We start from the raw sequence: 16,067 nt of genomic DNA, 5'->3' as shown, positions 1-16,067 counted from the left end.
GCCCTGGGTGCCCCCCTTTCTCTTCCGGCTTGTTCCCCCCCCCCATCAGGCTGTGGGAAGAATGCTGTGTCCTCTGAGCAAGGGCCAAGAGTGACAGGTGGTGGCAGCCTGAGCCGCATGGCCCCTGGTGTAAGAGATCCTCTGCTCCGTCCCCGCCTCCACTGACCGAGGCCCTGCCTCCGCCTCTGCCACCGTGGCTTACAACCACCCCAGGACTGCTCCTGAGCGGCCGCCGCAGGAAGGGCCGCCAGGTTGCCCCTCTGCACGCCAGGTATGTCTGTCCCCTCAGTCAGCTGGCCTCGGCCTCCTCCCACGGCCAGACGAGAAGAGGCTCCTGACCGCCAGACACACCTCAGTCTTCTTTCTGCAGCTTAGACAGACTTGAGTTAGACAAGCAGACGCACACGCCTACCTCTCTCATGGCGACAGAACACGGAACAGTCGAGCCGAGAATCCAGAGCCCATCAACAGGTGCCAAGTTGGGGCAGGAGATGGAGGGAGGAGCTTGGGAGGGGTGTTTGAATCCAGGCTTGGGAAGGTTTCTCAGAGGATGTTCTGTGCCTGAGGTTTCTTTGCATAGCAAATGGGGACCTGCTGTCAGCTCAGAAATCAGAATGCTCTTTGGGTAGGGTTAAGCTGGGTGTGGGGCCTTCATGCAGCCCCTCCTGGAGAGAATAGAAGATGCGAAGCCTTCGTGGGTGGCTACTAGGGACGGCCCTAAACACTGAGGGCAAGAAGTGGGCAGCGAGGCCCACCCAGAGATCCAGAAAACTTCCACAGAGGCTCCTAAGGCCCTGGCACCCATCTAGGGCCCAGTAAGTGGCCCTAGGGCCTCGGTGGGACAAGCGTTTGCAAGCTGCTGCCTGGGTGGAGACCTGGGCCACTGCTGCTCTCTGCCCGGCCTGGCTGGAGGGAGAGAAGGAGAGATCCTGATGGATGTCTCACCTCCTCTGCAGATGAGGCACCTAAAGGTGCTGCAGGTGAAGGACCTCCAGCCACAGAGAAAGACCCTGGCCCCCCGGACTCAAAGAAAGATCCTGATCCAGCCGCCCCGAGGAAAGATGAGAAAGCCTCTGCCCCGGAGAAAGGGGAGGGTGTCCCGGCCCCACTCTCAGCCAGCAGCCAGAGCCCCGAGGGAGAGGGTGATCAGGGTGGGGGGCCTGCGGAGGGCAGTGCTGGAGAGCCAGCAGCCCTGCCCCAGCAGACCGCCACAGCCGAGGCCAGTGCCAAGAAAGCCAGTGCTGAGCAGGGGCCCCCAGGCAGCCGGGAGCCTGGAGAGGCCAAGCTGGGCAAGAAGACAGCGGAGGGCCAAGGAGCGGCCAGGAGGGGCTCGCCGGCCTTTCTGCACAGCCCCAGCTGCCCCGCCATCATCTCGAGGTGAGTGCCCTATGTTGGAGTGGGGAGGGTCTGTGGCTCTGGTCTTGGGGATGTATGGCTCCCCGGTCCAGGCACTGTTAGCACCATGGTGCCGGGGAGGGCTCTCTGGCATCCAGCTCTCTGTCCTGGGCATCAGCTTGACCACCTTGTCCCCGTAGACCACTTTGCCATTGGACATAGAGGCCTGGACATCAGACAAGAGATGTCCCCAAAGGCCACCTGGGCTGCATTTCTCTTCTCTCTTCTGGACATCCAGGATCCAGAGGAGTTCCTCCTATCTCACAGGCTTGGGTCTAGCCACGCACAGGGCGATGCAGGTGGAGGGTGGCTCCTCTTAATATAATTACTGGCATAATATGGGAGATGACGAATAGATTGGTAGAACATCGTTAGCGTTCACTTCCGTAACACATCAGTCTTCTGATGCAATTGGCTATGCACCCATGGGTGCTAACAAGGTCTTTATTTCTATATTTAAACCACAATGATAATGACATATCAATTTGATAATATATATTTCAATTTCATAGCCTCAGTGTCTTACAAATTTAGAGCTATATGTTTTTATTATTGATTGATTGATTGATGCTGGGGATTGAATCCAGGGGCATGCTACGTCTGAACGACACCCCCAGCACTTTTTTATTTCTTATTTTGAAACAGGGTCTTGCTAAGTTGTTGAGAGTCTCACTAAGTCATCGCGGCTGGCCGCGCCCTGTGATCCTTCTGTCTCAACCTCCCAAGTACTAGAATTACAGGCGTGCACTACCATGCCCAGGTGGGAGCTATCTACTCCTGATACATAATGGGCAAGGAGGTGCATGCCTGTAATCCCAGCTAATCGGGAGGCTGAGACAGGAGGCTACCAAGTTTGAGACCAGCCTGGGCAACTTTGTGAGACCCTGTCTCATATAAAGGATAAAAAGATCTGGTAGTGTAGCTCAGTGGTAGACCACCTGCCTAGCCTGTGAGGCACTAGGTTCAATCCCCCGTACCGTACACATGTGTGTGCACACACACACACACACACACACACCCCTCCTCTCTGGTTGTATCTACGTGATGGTTAACCATATCCACAATTCTGCTAATATTACTAATGATCTATCAATGTGCTCATGGTCAGGGCACTGGCCACAGCCCTTTCTTGATCTTGAATTTGGATGCATGTGGGGAGGGCAGGGCTGTGTTAGCAGAACCTTGGAGGTGAGGTTCTGCAAACTGGCCCGTGGCCTTCATTTTTGTTTTTACCTTCTAGCTCTGCAAAGATGCCGGCTGAGAAGCCCCCAAGTGAGGTGTCCGACCTTATCTTTGAAGGGGTGCTCGTGACCTCCGGGCCCCCAGATCCTGGGCCAGCCAAGGCAGAAGGAGGGAAGAGCACCCTGGTGGGGAGCCAGAAAGAAGCAGGAGAGAAAGTCCCAGGCCAGGCCAAGGTGCAAGGGGACACGTCAAAGGGGATGGAGTTCCCGGCTGTTCCCGCAGAGAGATCGGAGGTGGGGCAGGCCCTCTGTCTCACAGCCAGGGAGGAAGACTGCTTCCAGATCCTGGGTAGGCCACGGACAGGCGGGGCTGTGCTGCCTGGGTGGGGGAGGGCAGGAGCCCATTTAGATAAGTACTTCCCCAGCCATACCTTCCCCAGGCACACTTCCTGAGTGGCGCACGGCCCCAGGACGTATCTCCTTTTGATAAAGGTAGAAAAAGGGAGATGAAGTGCCCCAAAGAAACATGGGGAAGGCAGCCTGACAGAAAGAGCTCAGTTTTGGTTTTCTTCTACTTGGCTAAAACAGGTTTTAAAAAAAGGCAGGTAAACTTGCTGGCCAGTGGGATTTGGGGTCACTCTGTAAAAGAGCTCAGATGACAGGCTTTGGTAAACTACATCTTGTGGGGAGGGGTCATGAGAGTCAAGAGGTTTCTTGAAGTGAGGATTTCTGTGTATGGGGCCAGCAACCAAGGAAGCTGGGCACATGAGATGGGGCAAGACTGTGGTGTGGCCTCCTTGGGTGATTAGACAACCAATAGCCGGGGTTTTCAGTGGGCCGCAGAGAGCCCTGAGCATGGGTAAGCTTGGGGCGTGGGGGCAGAGGGCCCGAGAAGGGTGCAGCAGGGCTGGGGGCGGGTGAGATGGGGTCAGGAGAGCCCAGAGTGCCCCGGGAGGCCCGCCAGCCTGCCTGGTGAGCGGCACAGTGCCACCCAGACTGGGCAGGAGGACCTGGCGGCTGGGCGGCAGCCAAGGGCCCTGCCTCCTGCCCCCAGCGGCGGCAGAGACCTCCGCGTTTCCCAGAGATCACATCAGCGCCCTGACAGGGACCTGAACCACCTCCAAGGGCCATCTGATTTATCACCAGCCGGCTTCTCTGCCACTTCTTGCTATTTATAAAGAAGTTTTGGTTTCCCATGACTCAGGCGGCTGGCACTCAGGGCCTGCTGCTCCCCATACTAGCCACTAGGTGGCGGCATCGCCCCACCAACCATCTTTGCTGGGCCAGCCAGGGGTACCGGTGTGGCTAGCAGGTGGTGTGATTGGAGGGGACTGTGGGCAGACCCCAGCACTGCCCCATCTGTGATGCACAGAATCCTCAATGTCTGAGATTCCACTTTATGTCTGCTGTGTTTGTTCGACGGGTTGTTTCTAATAAAACATAGCTTGGGATGGAATCCTGGTACCTTATAATGCAGGAAAGTCTGTGAAGTCCAATCGGCTATCACATTGTTCTGCCAGGAGAAGCTGGGTTCCCTCTAATAGGGGCAGAGGCCTTCCAAGGCCACTCTGTATGTAGGTGGCAGAACTTAAATTGGAAAACGGACCCAATACCCTCTATCCTGGTACTGCCAGTTACCACACGGTGGACTTAGCTTTCCCGGAGGGGCCCAGGCTGGGCAGGAGGGGTGTCATCAAGGTGAGTCCTTGGCAGCCCCTGACCCTGGCCATCATGGCTCTGCTTTGCCTCCCCAGATGACTGCCCCCCACCTCCAGCCCCATTCCCACACCGCATTGTGGAGCTGAGGACTGGAAGTGTCAACAGTGAATTCAGCATGAACCTCAAAGAGGCGCTGGGCGGGTGAGAGCTGGGCCCCGAGCTGGGACCCTCCCCACTAGGACACGTGGGTACCATCACTTCTGTGAGCTCGCTCTTAGAGACACACCCTTGGTCATTCAGTATTCCTGGAGGGAACACACAGTATTTTCCTGTCTCTGGTTCAGGACCACAGTGAACCCTCAGGGCAATTCCTGCCTGGCTGGGGCTGGTGCCTCTAACAGCACCCTCTCTGTGCCTGAAGGCACCGCCCCAGGCCCCAGGCCCCAGGCCCGCGCATACCCTACACCTGTAAGAGTCACATCCCGGAGCCTCCTCCGTCAGAGCCTCCCTTGTGCATGGGGTGTGCATGGTTCAAACAGCCCGCCTTAGCTAGTGTCCTGGGAGTGTGGCCCTGGCCTCAGAGGGAGGCAGGGCTGGCTCTGGGAGGTGCTTCCACCTCCCAGAGGAGGATCCAGAGTCACTGTCAGGTGTGGGGCCAAGGTAGGGTGACAGGGCTCAGGATCCTGCTGAGCCTCTGCCCCCAGGGGCCCCTCAGCCTACCTCCTCTCTCTCCAGTGGTAAGTTCGGAGCAGTCTGCACCTGCACAGAGAAAGCCACAGGCCTCAAGTTGGCAGCCAAGGTCATCAAGAAGCAGACCCCCAAAGACAAGGTAGGGGAGGCCGGCTCTGCGGCAGGGAGGGCTTCTGGAGCAGGCCCCTCTCACCTCCCTCCACCGGCATCACTGAAGATGCAGAGAAGCAGCTGGATAGACAGACAGCCCTGCCGCGGGCCAGGGCCCACAGCCGGACCCCTGAGTTAGTGGACTTGCCTGAGGCTGCCCCTGCTAGGCTCAGGCTATTCATGCCCTCGTTCAGTTCACCAGCACTGGTGAATGTGGGCTCCAGGCCAGGCCCCATGCGGGCATAGTGCAGTGGGCCTGGTCCAAGGCGAAGAAGCCCAGTCGTGTCTGTCTCTAGCCCCCTGGCTGTGGCCATGAGCAGTGTTTGTCCCAGGAACGAGGGACTGAATGCAGGCAGAGGCCCTCAGGTGTGGGGACGGCAGAGGAGCCGTGTGCGATCTGGGCGGCTGTGCGGGGGGTGGGTCTGACCCAGTGAGGACTCAGGGAAGCTTCCTGGGCTAGCTTCTTCTGAGGAGGCTTTGCAGAACGAGGTGTTCTGGCGGGGAGGGCAGGGAGGAGAGGTTCAGGCAGAAGGGACTTTGGGGGTATAGCTCTGAGAACTTGCATAGGGTGTGTGAGGTCCTGGGGTGATTCCCAGGACCACAAAGAGAAGCAAAAGGAAAAAAAGGAATAAATGGAGGAGGAGGAGGAGGAGGAGGAGGAGGAGGAGGAGGAAGAGGAGGGGGAGGGGATGGTGGGAGAAAAGGCCCAAGGACCAGAGGAGCAGCTGGTGTTGGGAAGTGAGGCTGTGGGTACTGCAGGCAGAGGCAGGGAGCGTGCACAGGCCAGGCGTCTTAAAGAGCGGCCTGGAGAGCTGCAGCCCTCGTGGCTCGAGGCACAGCTGGCTGTGCTGTTTTCTGCTCTTCCATCTGTAGAGGCCTGGATGATTATTATCCTTGTTGACTTCTGTTCCCAGGCCTCTGTCATAGGCCCTGGTTGAGCACAGATGCACAATGCTTATGGGCCGTGTAAAGTAGCTGGGGCCGCTCACTGTGCCAGGTGCTGGAGAAACGGTGTTCCCACTAGCCAAAGACACCAAGCTTCACCCAAGTGCACAGGACAAGAAGTTAGGAGTTATATTAGGTTCTTCTCCTTCTCTCCCTTCCTCACATCCCATGTCCATCCCATCAGTGAATCCTTTGGTGTGGTCCACACTCACTGTCTGGGAATTGAACTCATGGCCACTCTGCCTCCAGGCTGCAGGCATGCCCAGAGGCAGAGATGTGCATCTGGGTCTGTGTGTCCATCTGGATGCACCATAGAGTCATGGACATCGAGGGAGAGAGAGGAGGAAGGGAGAGCCGGGGGCTGGGGACCAGCAGGGTGGAGGCTGGTGGAGGTCCAGGGAGGCGCCCGCAGGTCTGCACAGAAGCGGGGTCTGGAGGGAGAGGACAGAGCGGGCGGATGCTTGGCTGCTCCCTAGGAAATGGTGCTGCTGGAGATTGAGGTCATGAACCAGCTGAACCACCGCAATCTGATCCAGCTCTACGCGGCCTTGGAGACCTCGCACGAGATCATCCTCTTCATGGAGTAGTGAGTGCTGGTGTGGGGGCGGCTGTGGGGTGGGCGCCCCAGCCCCGGGCGGCCTGTGAGGGGTCTGTGCATGCAGCATCGAGGGCGGCGAGCTCTTCGAGAGGATTGTGGATGAGGACTACCACCTGACCGAGGTGGACACCATGGTGTTCGTCAGGCAGATCTGCGATGGCATCCTCTTCATGCACAAGATGCAAGTTCTGCACCTGGACCTCAAGGTACTGGGCGGGCCTTGGGAAGGCTGGCGCAGGCCGGGCCATCCGATTCAGCCGCGTCACTGGCTGTCCCTGCGCCCTGCCATCCTCCTGCTCCTCTTCCTCTTTTAGACAGATTCACAGGGTTTAATGAGTACTTACTAAGTGCCGGGAGCTGGAGACATGGTATCTGTCTGTCTGTCTATCTATCTATATACAGATAGCGGAAACAGTTCTAGCTTTCACAGAACTTCTCATCTAGTACTAAATGTCTGCCTAAAGGGTATGTGTGTGTATGCGGGAGAGAGAGACAGACAGACACAGACAGACAGACAGATTGGGGATTGAATTCAGGGGCATTTTCCCTGTAAGTGACACCTCCCCTTTTAGGTTGCTGAGAGCTTTGCTCCATTGCTGAGGCCCTCCTTGAACCTGTGATGCCTCAGCCTCCCAAGTACTGGAATTCCAGGCACAGCCTCATGCCTGGCTATGCCCGAAGGATTGTTTACAGTCCCGTGAGCTCAAGCTCCGGGTGTCACACTTCTAGGTGGCTTATAAGTGTTGCAGAAGCAGCCATGTCAGTGTTGGCCTGTAACAGGCACTAGGAGCTTTTGTTCATTTATTCAAAACCCCAACGAGTTGCCGGGCGTGGTGGCGTATGCTTGTAATCCCCGCGCTTGGGAGGCGGAGATAGGAGGATAGCGCAGGTTCAAAGCCAGCTGTGCTGGCTTAAGAGACCCTGTTTCCAAATAAAAATACAAAATAGGTCTGGGAGTGTAGCCCAGAGGTAGAAGGGCTTCCAGGAACCCCAGTACCACTGAAAAACAAAAAACAAAAAAACAAAATAAAACCAAAAACCAACGAGTTGGGCATGGAGGCGTATGCCTGTAATGCCAGTATTTGGGAGCCTGAGACAGGAGGGTTGCAGGTTCAAGGCCAGCCTCAGCAACATAGTGAAACCCTATTTCAAAATAAAAAATAAAATAGGGCTGGGGGTGTAGCTGGGAGGTAGAATGTCCCTGGGTTCACAATCTCCAGTCCAAAATAAAAACAACAACAACATAAAACATCCCAACAAATATGTGCTGAGGGTCTGCTTCATGCCAGACAGTGTTCTAGGAGCTAGAAACCCAAGGATGAAACAAATAAACAAAACCCCTGTCCTCACAGATTTCACTCCTGTGGTACAGTGTCGGCGTGGAGGTGCCTCCCACCGGCAAGGTTTACTGAAAGAATATGTGTCCCCTTCTGGTATCATGGTTTGAGACCAGGGAGCACAGACAGGCTTCAGGTATCACGCCAGCTCCCACGGACAGGTTGCCCAGCGTGTGGAGTGGGAAGGGGCAGGTATCCATCCATCCGTCAGCAAATGGATTTCATTCAACCACTGGTTAAACGTGTGCTGAGTACCTGCCATTGGAATGAGCCAGTGAGATCGCCCCTAGCCTGGGTTTTATTCTAGGGCCCATGAAGAACATGGTCCCTGACCCAGGAGCCTACAGACCAGTGGGGGAAACAGACATTTATAACATAAGCGACAAAATAAGTAAAGGCATTATAAGCCATTCTCACGTGATGAAAACATACGGGAGAGTCAGGGAGACACGCTTGGGTGAAAGTGGAGGCTGCTTCGTCACTCCCGTGCGTGGCCTTTCTTTCCTCTCTCTCTTTTGGTGGTGCCCAGGCTAAGCCTGGAGTCGTTTGGACCCTGTTCTGAGTAAAGCCTAGGTTCTGCAGAGGCTGTCAGGAAGTGTTTGGTTAGAGGCTTTGAATCAGGAGTGGCAAGGAGCCCGGGGACTGGAGGACTTGGTCCTGTCCCTCTCCACACGTGTGACCCTTGTCTTCAGGAGATGCTGGACTTCATGTGAATCCCGCCTTTGGGCCACAGTTAGCTTTCGTGCTCATTCCTCACAACCTTGGCTTAGTCCTGCGGCCTGTGTTGTAGAGGGAATAGAAGGCCCCTTCTGTTCCCTCTTTCTACCACACAAGGCCAGAGTGACTTCACACGCTCACCCCCTTGGGGGTCAGGCGTCCTCTGAGCTTCGCCTGAGCGTCGATCGCATGCTTTTGTTAGACACTGACAGTGGAGACCAGGGGTGCTGGGAGAAGACCGTCTCTGCTCTGGAAGGGCCAACCGCAGCATCGTGTGTGCACCCATGACCTGCACGGCGGGCTGGCGGCTTCGTTGGCTGCAGCAAGCCAGGGTTGGAGTTCGGCGGTCCTGGACTCAAATCCTGGTTTTCACTTGCTGAGTGGCCAAATTCTGTGTCTGAGCTTCAGTTTTCTCGACCATAAAATGTGGATGAATGGTAACTGTATCTCAGCGTAACTTTTTTTTTTTTTTTGCAGTACTGGGGATTGGACCCAGGGACATTCTACCTCTGAGATACACCCCCAGACTTATTTTCATCCTTTATTTTGAAACAGGTCTCTCTAAATTGTGAGGGCCTCACTAAGTAGCTGAGGTCGCCCATGAACCTGTGATCCTCCTGTCTCAGGCTTCCACATACTGGGATTACAAGCCACCACACCTGGGTTTAACAGTTTTATCTCAAGGTAACAATATCTGCCTATAGAACTGCTGGGCACTGACTAGCTAAGGTGTAAGGAGTAAGTGGAGGTGGGCTGTGAATGTAGAGATCCTGTAAAAAAATAAAAAAGGAAGGAAGGAAGTATGGAAGGAAGGAAGGGAGGAAGGAAGGAAGGAAGGAAGGGCGAGCCAAGCATGGTGTCATACGCCTGTAATACCAGCTACTGGGGAAGCTGAAGCAGAAACATTTCAACTCCCAGGCCAGCCTGGACAATTTAGTGAGACCCTTTCCCCAAATAACAAAGGGGTTGGGGCATAGCTCAGTGTTAAGAGCGCCCTTAGGTTCAAAGAAAAGGGCTGGGAAACCAGTTGCGGTGGCACACATCTGTAATCCCAGTACTTGAGAGGCTGAGACAGGAGGATTTCAGGTTCAAGGAAAGCCTCAACAATTCAGTGAGACCCTGTTTCAAAAAATAAAAAAATCAATAAGGGCTAAGGGTGAGCCAGGCGTGGTGGCACATGGTTGTAATCCCAGCATTTGGGAGGCTGAGACAGGAGGATCGCAGTTCGACGACAGCCTCAGCTACTTAGTGAGGCCGTTTGCAACTCAGTGAGACTCTGCTTCAAAATAAAGAACAATGCCGGGCATGGTGGCTCAGGCTTGTTAATCCCTGCACTTGGAAGGCGAAGACAGGAGGATCGCACAGGTTCGAAGCCAGCCTCTCTGGCTTAAGAAACCCTGTTTCCAAATAAAAATATAAAACAGGTCTGGGAGTGTAGCCTGGAGGTAGAAAGGTTTCCAGGAACCCTAGTACCACCAAAAAATAAACAAACAAATAAATAAATAAATAAAAAGAAAGAAAGAAAGAAAGAAAGAATAAAAGATAGAGCTGGGGGTGTGGCTCAGAAAAAGAAGGCCCCTGGATTCAATCCCCAGTACCAAAAAGTTAGTAAGTAAGTAAATAAATAAATAAATGCGCTGTAGGTGTACCTTGGAGGTGAATGCCCCTGGATTCAATCCTCAATACCAAAAAAGAAAGAAAGAAAGAGAAAGAGAGGAAGAACAGAAGAAGAAGGAAGGAAGGGAGGCGCTGGGGACTGGCAGAATGTTCGTTCCTGGGTTTGGCCCCTGTATGGGGCTGGGAACAACTCTGGAGACCGGCTGCACGCTGGGAAGGCAGGAGCGGTGAGCCTGCGTGCCCAGAGGCTCTCCCTGGGCTTCTTCTCGGGCCGCGCTCCACATCGGGCAGCCCTGCTGGCCCTGCCGGCACACCTCTTCTTCTCTACAGCCGGCAGTGTCCCGCTCCGCTCGGGGAAACTGCTGGCACGCTGTTCTTTCGTGGCCTTCCATGGAGGGGAATCCCACAGCACCCTGAGAGGCCTTGTCCGAGTCCCTCTCAGGGGCTGGGCCAAGAGCAGGCCGGGACAGAGGGTTTCTGATGGCCACTCACACTCGGAGAGCCTGGGACTTGGGTGGCCCTGGCAGGGGAGGGAGGAGCGGGATCAGAGGCCAATCCAGGCCACCCCTGTCTCCTCAGCCAGAGAACATCCTGTGTGTCCACTCCACAGGCCACCTGGTGAAGATCATCGACTTTGGCCTGGCGCGGAGGTACATGGGGAGGGACCCCTGAGCTGACGAGGCGGGGAGGGGTGCCTGGGCAGGCTGGGGCTCTGAGCTCCTGATCTCACCCCCAGGTACAACCCCAACGAGAAGCTGAAGGTGAACTTTGGGACCCCGGAGTTCCTGTCACCCGAGGTGGTGAATTATGACCAGATTTCTGAAAAGACAGACATGTGGAGTCTGGGCGTCATCACCTACATGCTGTGAGCCCCGAGGGCGTGCGGGGGGGCCTCGGGGTCCTGGCGAGGCGGTCCCACCTCCCTGGTCCCTCAGTCTGGGGGTTGTGGGGGCCGGGAGTGCTAGGGACAACCAGGAAAGGGGATTCTGTACCCATTTTATAAATGGAAAAACAAGGCCCCTGAAGGCATAGCACCCCACCTTGGACAGCAGGCCCCAGGTGACCTGGGTGGGAGCAGAGGACAGGGGGCATTCTTTTGTATACTCACCCCGTGCCTTGCGCCCACGATTCCTCATCCTCATGGTAACCCCGGGAAGCGGGATGATTACGCCCATTTTACAGATGAGAAGAGTGAGGCTCAGAGAGGGGAAGTGACTTGCCCAAAGTCACCCAGCCAGATGCAAACCCAGGTCTGTCCCACTCGGGAGCTGGGGGTCTCTCCAGCACGTGGCGCTGCCTTCTAGGTTCCCTTCGGCCCCCGCAGCTCCGTCTCACTTCCCCTCGCTGGCCATCTCCTTCCTCCAGGCTGAGCGGCCTCTCCCCGTTCCTGGGGGATGATGACACAGAGACGCTGAATAACGTCCTGTCTGCCAACTGGTACTTTGACGAGGAGACCTTCGAGGCTGTATCAGACGAGGCCAAGGACTTTGTGTCCAACCTCATTGTCAAGGATCAGGGGTGAGGATGCCCCGGATGGGACCCCACGCGCACATCAGTGCACTGTGCCCCGGGGGTGGGAGAAGCCGGGAGCCCCAAGCTCGCAGGCCCCCATTGCCTTGCTGCCCCCACCCAGGGCCCGGATGAGCGCCGCCCAGTGCCTCGCCCACCCCTGGCTCAACAACCTGGCGGAGAAAGCCAAGCGCTGCAACCGACGCCTCAAGTCCCAGATCTTGTTGAAGAAATACCTCATGAAGAGGCGCTGGAAGGTCCGGTGGGGAGTGGGGCGCCGTGGGCGGGAAGAGTCGGGGTGGCGATCCCAGCCCTGCCGGCTGTTCCTTGGCAGGTTGATGACCAGGCCTGGACCTGTCAGCGAAACAGGACTGGCTTTTCTGTCTGTGCTGGGCCAGCTGCTGCCCTGGGGTAGAGCCCTCCATCTCCCACCCCTCCATCCTGGGCCTTGGGCTCAGAAAAATATCTCTAACCCCCTCTCAGGCCCCTTCCTTCGTTTCTCAGAGATCTTTCCAGCAGCTTCTATTCTTAGGCACCGGGATGCAGCAGTGGACAAAACAGATGAGGGCCGCTGGGTGTGGAGGCGCGTGCCTACGTACAGTTCTAGTACTTGGGAAGCTGAGACCAGGGATCACAGTTTTGAGGCCAGCCTCAGCAGCTTAGCAAGGCCCTCAGCAACTTAGCGAGACCCTTTTTCAGAACAAACAATAAAAAGGACTGAAAATGTAGCTTGGAGGTAGAATGCTCCTGGGTTCAACCTCCAGTAACGCGCGCACACACACACACACACGAGAGAGAGAGAGAGAGAGAGAGAGAGAGAGAGAGAGAGAGAGAGTGTGTGTGTGTCGTGTCCAGGGTCTTGGTTGTTATAAACTTACTTTTGATGGAAGTAGAGAGTTATTAGAAGGGGAAAAATGAGGGCATTCAGGAATGACAGGGGAGAGGTTGAATTTATTTATTTTTTAGGGAAAATTTTTTATGTGGATCATATTGAAAAAGGCACGCATTCACACGCATTCACACAGTGCTTGGCGCCCCCCCCCCCAACAATGAGTGTCCAGGCTGACCGTGCTACATTTACACTTAGGCACATATTCAAATGTAGCTCCTCCATTAATCAACCTCAGCCTTCTTCCTGTCGTACCCTTCCTTTCTAGCTTTGCTGAGGTTTCCCCTCCATTGCTGGAGTCCCTCTGGTATCCCCAATACTCCCTAGTTTGGGCATATTAGAGAAAACATATGTCCCTTCTCTCTGTGTGCTTGGCTGATCTCACTTAACATAATGTTCTCCAGGGCTTTCCATCTTCTTGCAAATGTCATGATTTTGTTCTTCTTTATAGCCGAGTAGAATTCCATCGTGTGTATTTCCCATAATTTTGCAATCCATTCATCTGTTGATGGAGACCTAGGTTGGTTCCATATTTCGGCAATTATTAATTGTGCTGCTATGAACATAGGTATGCATATGTTAACGTAGTTCTCTGATTTGAACCCCTTTGGAAAGATACCCAGGAGTGGTATAGCTGGATCAAATGGTGGGTCCATTCCCGTTTTTCTAAGGAATCTCCACACAGATCTCCATAGCGGCTGAACTAGTTTGCACTCCCACCAACAGCGTAAAAGAGTTCCTCTTTCCCGTCATCCTTACCTCATTTGTTGTTGTTTGATTTCTTTACGCTTGCCACTCTGATTGGGGTTAGATGGAATCTCAGCGTAGTTTTGATTTGCGTCTCCCTGATGGCTAGTGATGTTGAACATCTTTTCATGTATCTATTGGCCCTTTGTATCTCTTCTTTTGTGAAGTGTCTATTCATTTCAGTTGCCCATTTCTTGATTGGGTTGTTTTGCTAGTGTATTTAATTGTATTTATTGGTACTGAGGATTAAATCCTGGGTGTACTACCTCTGAGCTACACCCCCAGACCTATTTTTTGAAGCACTAGAGATGGAATCCAGAGACATTCTACTTCCAAGATATATCCCCAGTCTAATTTTTTTTTACTTCTTATTTGAAAACAGGGTGCCACTTGGTTGCTGAGTGCTCTCTAAGTTGTCGAGGCTGGCTTTGAGCCTGTGAGCCTCCTCTCTCAGCCTCCCCCAGACCTATTTTATTTTAGTTTTTATTTAGGAACAGAGTCATGCTAATTATTGTGTGCTGGCCTTGCACCTGCTATGTCAACCTCCCAAGGGCAGCCATTGCACAGCTAGTTACACTGTGTGTGTGTGTGTGTGTGTGTGTGTGTGTGTGTGTTGCTGGGGATTTGAACACAGGGGATTCTATCTTTGAGCCACACTCCCAGCCCTATTTTATTTTTTTATTTGGAAACAGGGTCTCACTAAGTTGCTGAGAGCCTCACTAAGTTGCCGAGGCTGTCCATGAACCCATAATCCTCCTGTCTCAGCCTCCCAAGTACTGGGATTACGGACATGTGCCACCCCGCCCAGCTTGGTCACACTTTTTTTCCCCCCTTTGGTACTGGAGATGGAAACCAGGGGCATTTTATCTCTAAGCTACACACCCAGCCCTATTTTAATTCTTACTTTGAAACAGGGTCTAAGTTGTGGAGGGTCTTACCTAAGTAGCTGAGGTTGGCTGTGAACCTACGATCCTCCTCTCTCAGTCTCCTAAGTACTGGGATTACAAGCGTGCACACCCAGCTTTTAGTTGTACTTTTAAGTAGGAAGTCAAGAATGGTGGCACACACCTGTAATCATAATACTTGGGAGGCTGAGATAGAAGAATCCCAGGTTCAAAGCCAGCCTCAGCAAGTAGTGAGGCTCTCAGCAACCTAGAGCACAAAGGCCCTGTGAGTTTGGTGAGTTTGAGGAAAAGGTAGGAGGCTAGCGTAGATGGACTAGAGGGAGGGGGTGGGATAGGGCAGGGGAACCAGAGAGTCAACAGTTATGCCAAAGTATTAGCTTTTATTTGGGGCCACAGAAGCTTTTAAGCAGAGCAGTCTGGGTTCTGCACTGGCTAGCTTCTCTGGTGAATGGGGGAGCAGTGCAGGACCCTGCTGTGTCAGGGCACCCCTGTGGCCGGCCTGGGCATTCCCCACTCCCCCGCTTAGAATAAAGGGGACCTCATGAGGCTTATGAAGCTGTTCTGCAGCTTCTCTCTGACCCAGGGCTGACTAGGACTCTGTCTCCTTCCTCCCTCAGAAAAACTTCATTGCTGTCAGCGCTGCCAACCGCTTCAAAAAGATTAGCAGCTCAGGGGCGCTGATGGCTCTGGGGGTCTGAGCCCCGCAAGCGGCTGGGGCCTGGATGCAGCCGCAGAGTGGCACCAGCTGAGGCCACAGAGCCCGGGTGGCCAGAGAAGACAGGCCAGACCCCTGGGGCAAGCTGTCCAGGATAAGGCTGCACCAGCCGGGAGGCTGGGGCTCCCCGCGTCGGGGTTGGGGTGCAACGGCGCTTCCCTGACCTGCATCCTGGTAACGCCTCCCCAGCAAGGCTCGGCTCCAGGTTCCAGGCTGGCCTTCAGTGCCATTCCCTGCCCCCTAGCTTCCCCCCACCAAACTGCTACCTGGTGGTCCCCACTGCGCCCATCCTGGCCTGGGCCTGCTCCTAGCTGGGGCGGATGGCTGGAGGTCCAGCACATGGGCCTTCTGCGGTTGTGGATGGGAGGCTCCTGGCGGGGCAAGAAGGCAGCCACAGGGATTCCTACATCCCAGCTGCCAGCGGAGACAGAGCAGGCTTTGTGAAAGAGGACCTCCAACACCCTTGCTGCCTCCCACTCCCCATAGATAAGGCCTCACACAGCCATCTGGCCTGGCCAGCCCCACCCACCTCCTTGGTGACCACCAACACACAGGAACTCTGTGAGAGGAGGGCGCCCAACCCAGGCTGGGCCGGGGGAGGGGAGAGGCCTGGGAGCTCTGGAGACCACCCGGAGCTTGCCCGAGGGCCAACCCCACCCTCTGAGCTGTCTCGGGGTCAGCAGGCCCAGGGGCCAGATCCTCTGGCAGCCCCAGCCTGCTCTCAGCTTGTGGCTTGTAAATAAATGTACAGGTGGGTATGGCCGCCTCCCTTTGCTTGTATTTGTGCCTCTGTGAGAATCCCACGGGCAGATAATGGGTCCATCGGTTGGGGTGGAGGCAAAGCACCCAGAGGGCTCGGCACAGGGCGGTGAAAGGGACGCTGGTGTTATCTTCACTTAGCAGCTGAGGAAACAGAGGCTCAGAGAGGAAGGAACTGAAAGCCACTCCGTGAGTCAGGGGCTGGGCCTCAAAGCCAGGCCTTTCTCCCAGAGCAAGGCTCTGCCCACATCCAC

The 16,067-nt window shown here is 55.0% G+C and overlaps 1 protein-coding gene across 1 annotated transcript; it reads left to right on the top strand.

Moving 5' to 3' along the window:
- Positions 1 to 419: 419 nt before the first annotated feature.
- On the top strand, positions 420 to 15,037 carry MYLK2 (myosin light chain kinase 2; the record flags this gene model as incomplete). Its single annotated transcript, XM_080716352.1, has 12 exons — positions 420 to 471; positions 957 to 1,377; positions 2,636 to 2,925; positions 4,331 to 4,436; positions 4,971 to 5,064; positions 6,497 to 6,606; positions 6,683 to 6,824; positions 10,869 to 10,939; positions 11,026 to 11,154; positions 11,655 to 11,807; positions 11,923 to 12,055; positions 14,957 to 15,037. 12 exons carry the CDS (start codon positions 420 to 422, stop codon positions 15,035 to 15,037), a joined length of 1,782 nt encoding a protein of 593 aa, XP_080572478.1.
- Positions 15,038 to 16,067: the final 1,030 nt, after the last annotated feature.

The sequence above is a fragment of the Muscardinus avellanarius genome, assembly GCF_963383645.1.
Source record: "Muscardinus avellanarius genome assembly, chromosome: 19".
In the NCBI taxonomy this organism is placed as follows: domain Eukaryota; kingdom Metazoa; phylum Chordata; class Mammalia; order Rodentia; family Gliridae; genus Muscardinus; species Muscardinus avellanarius.
Note: the sequence above shows the minus strand (reverse complement) of the source record. Positions and strands in the feature narration are given on the sequence as shown.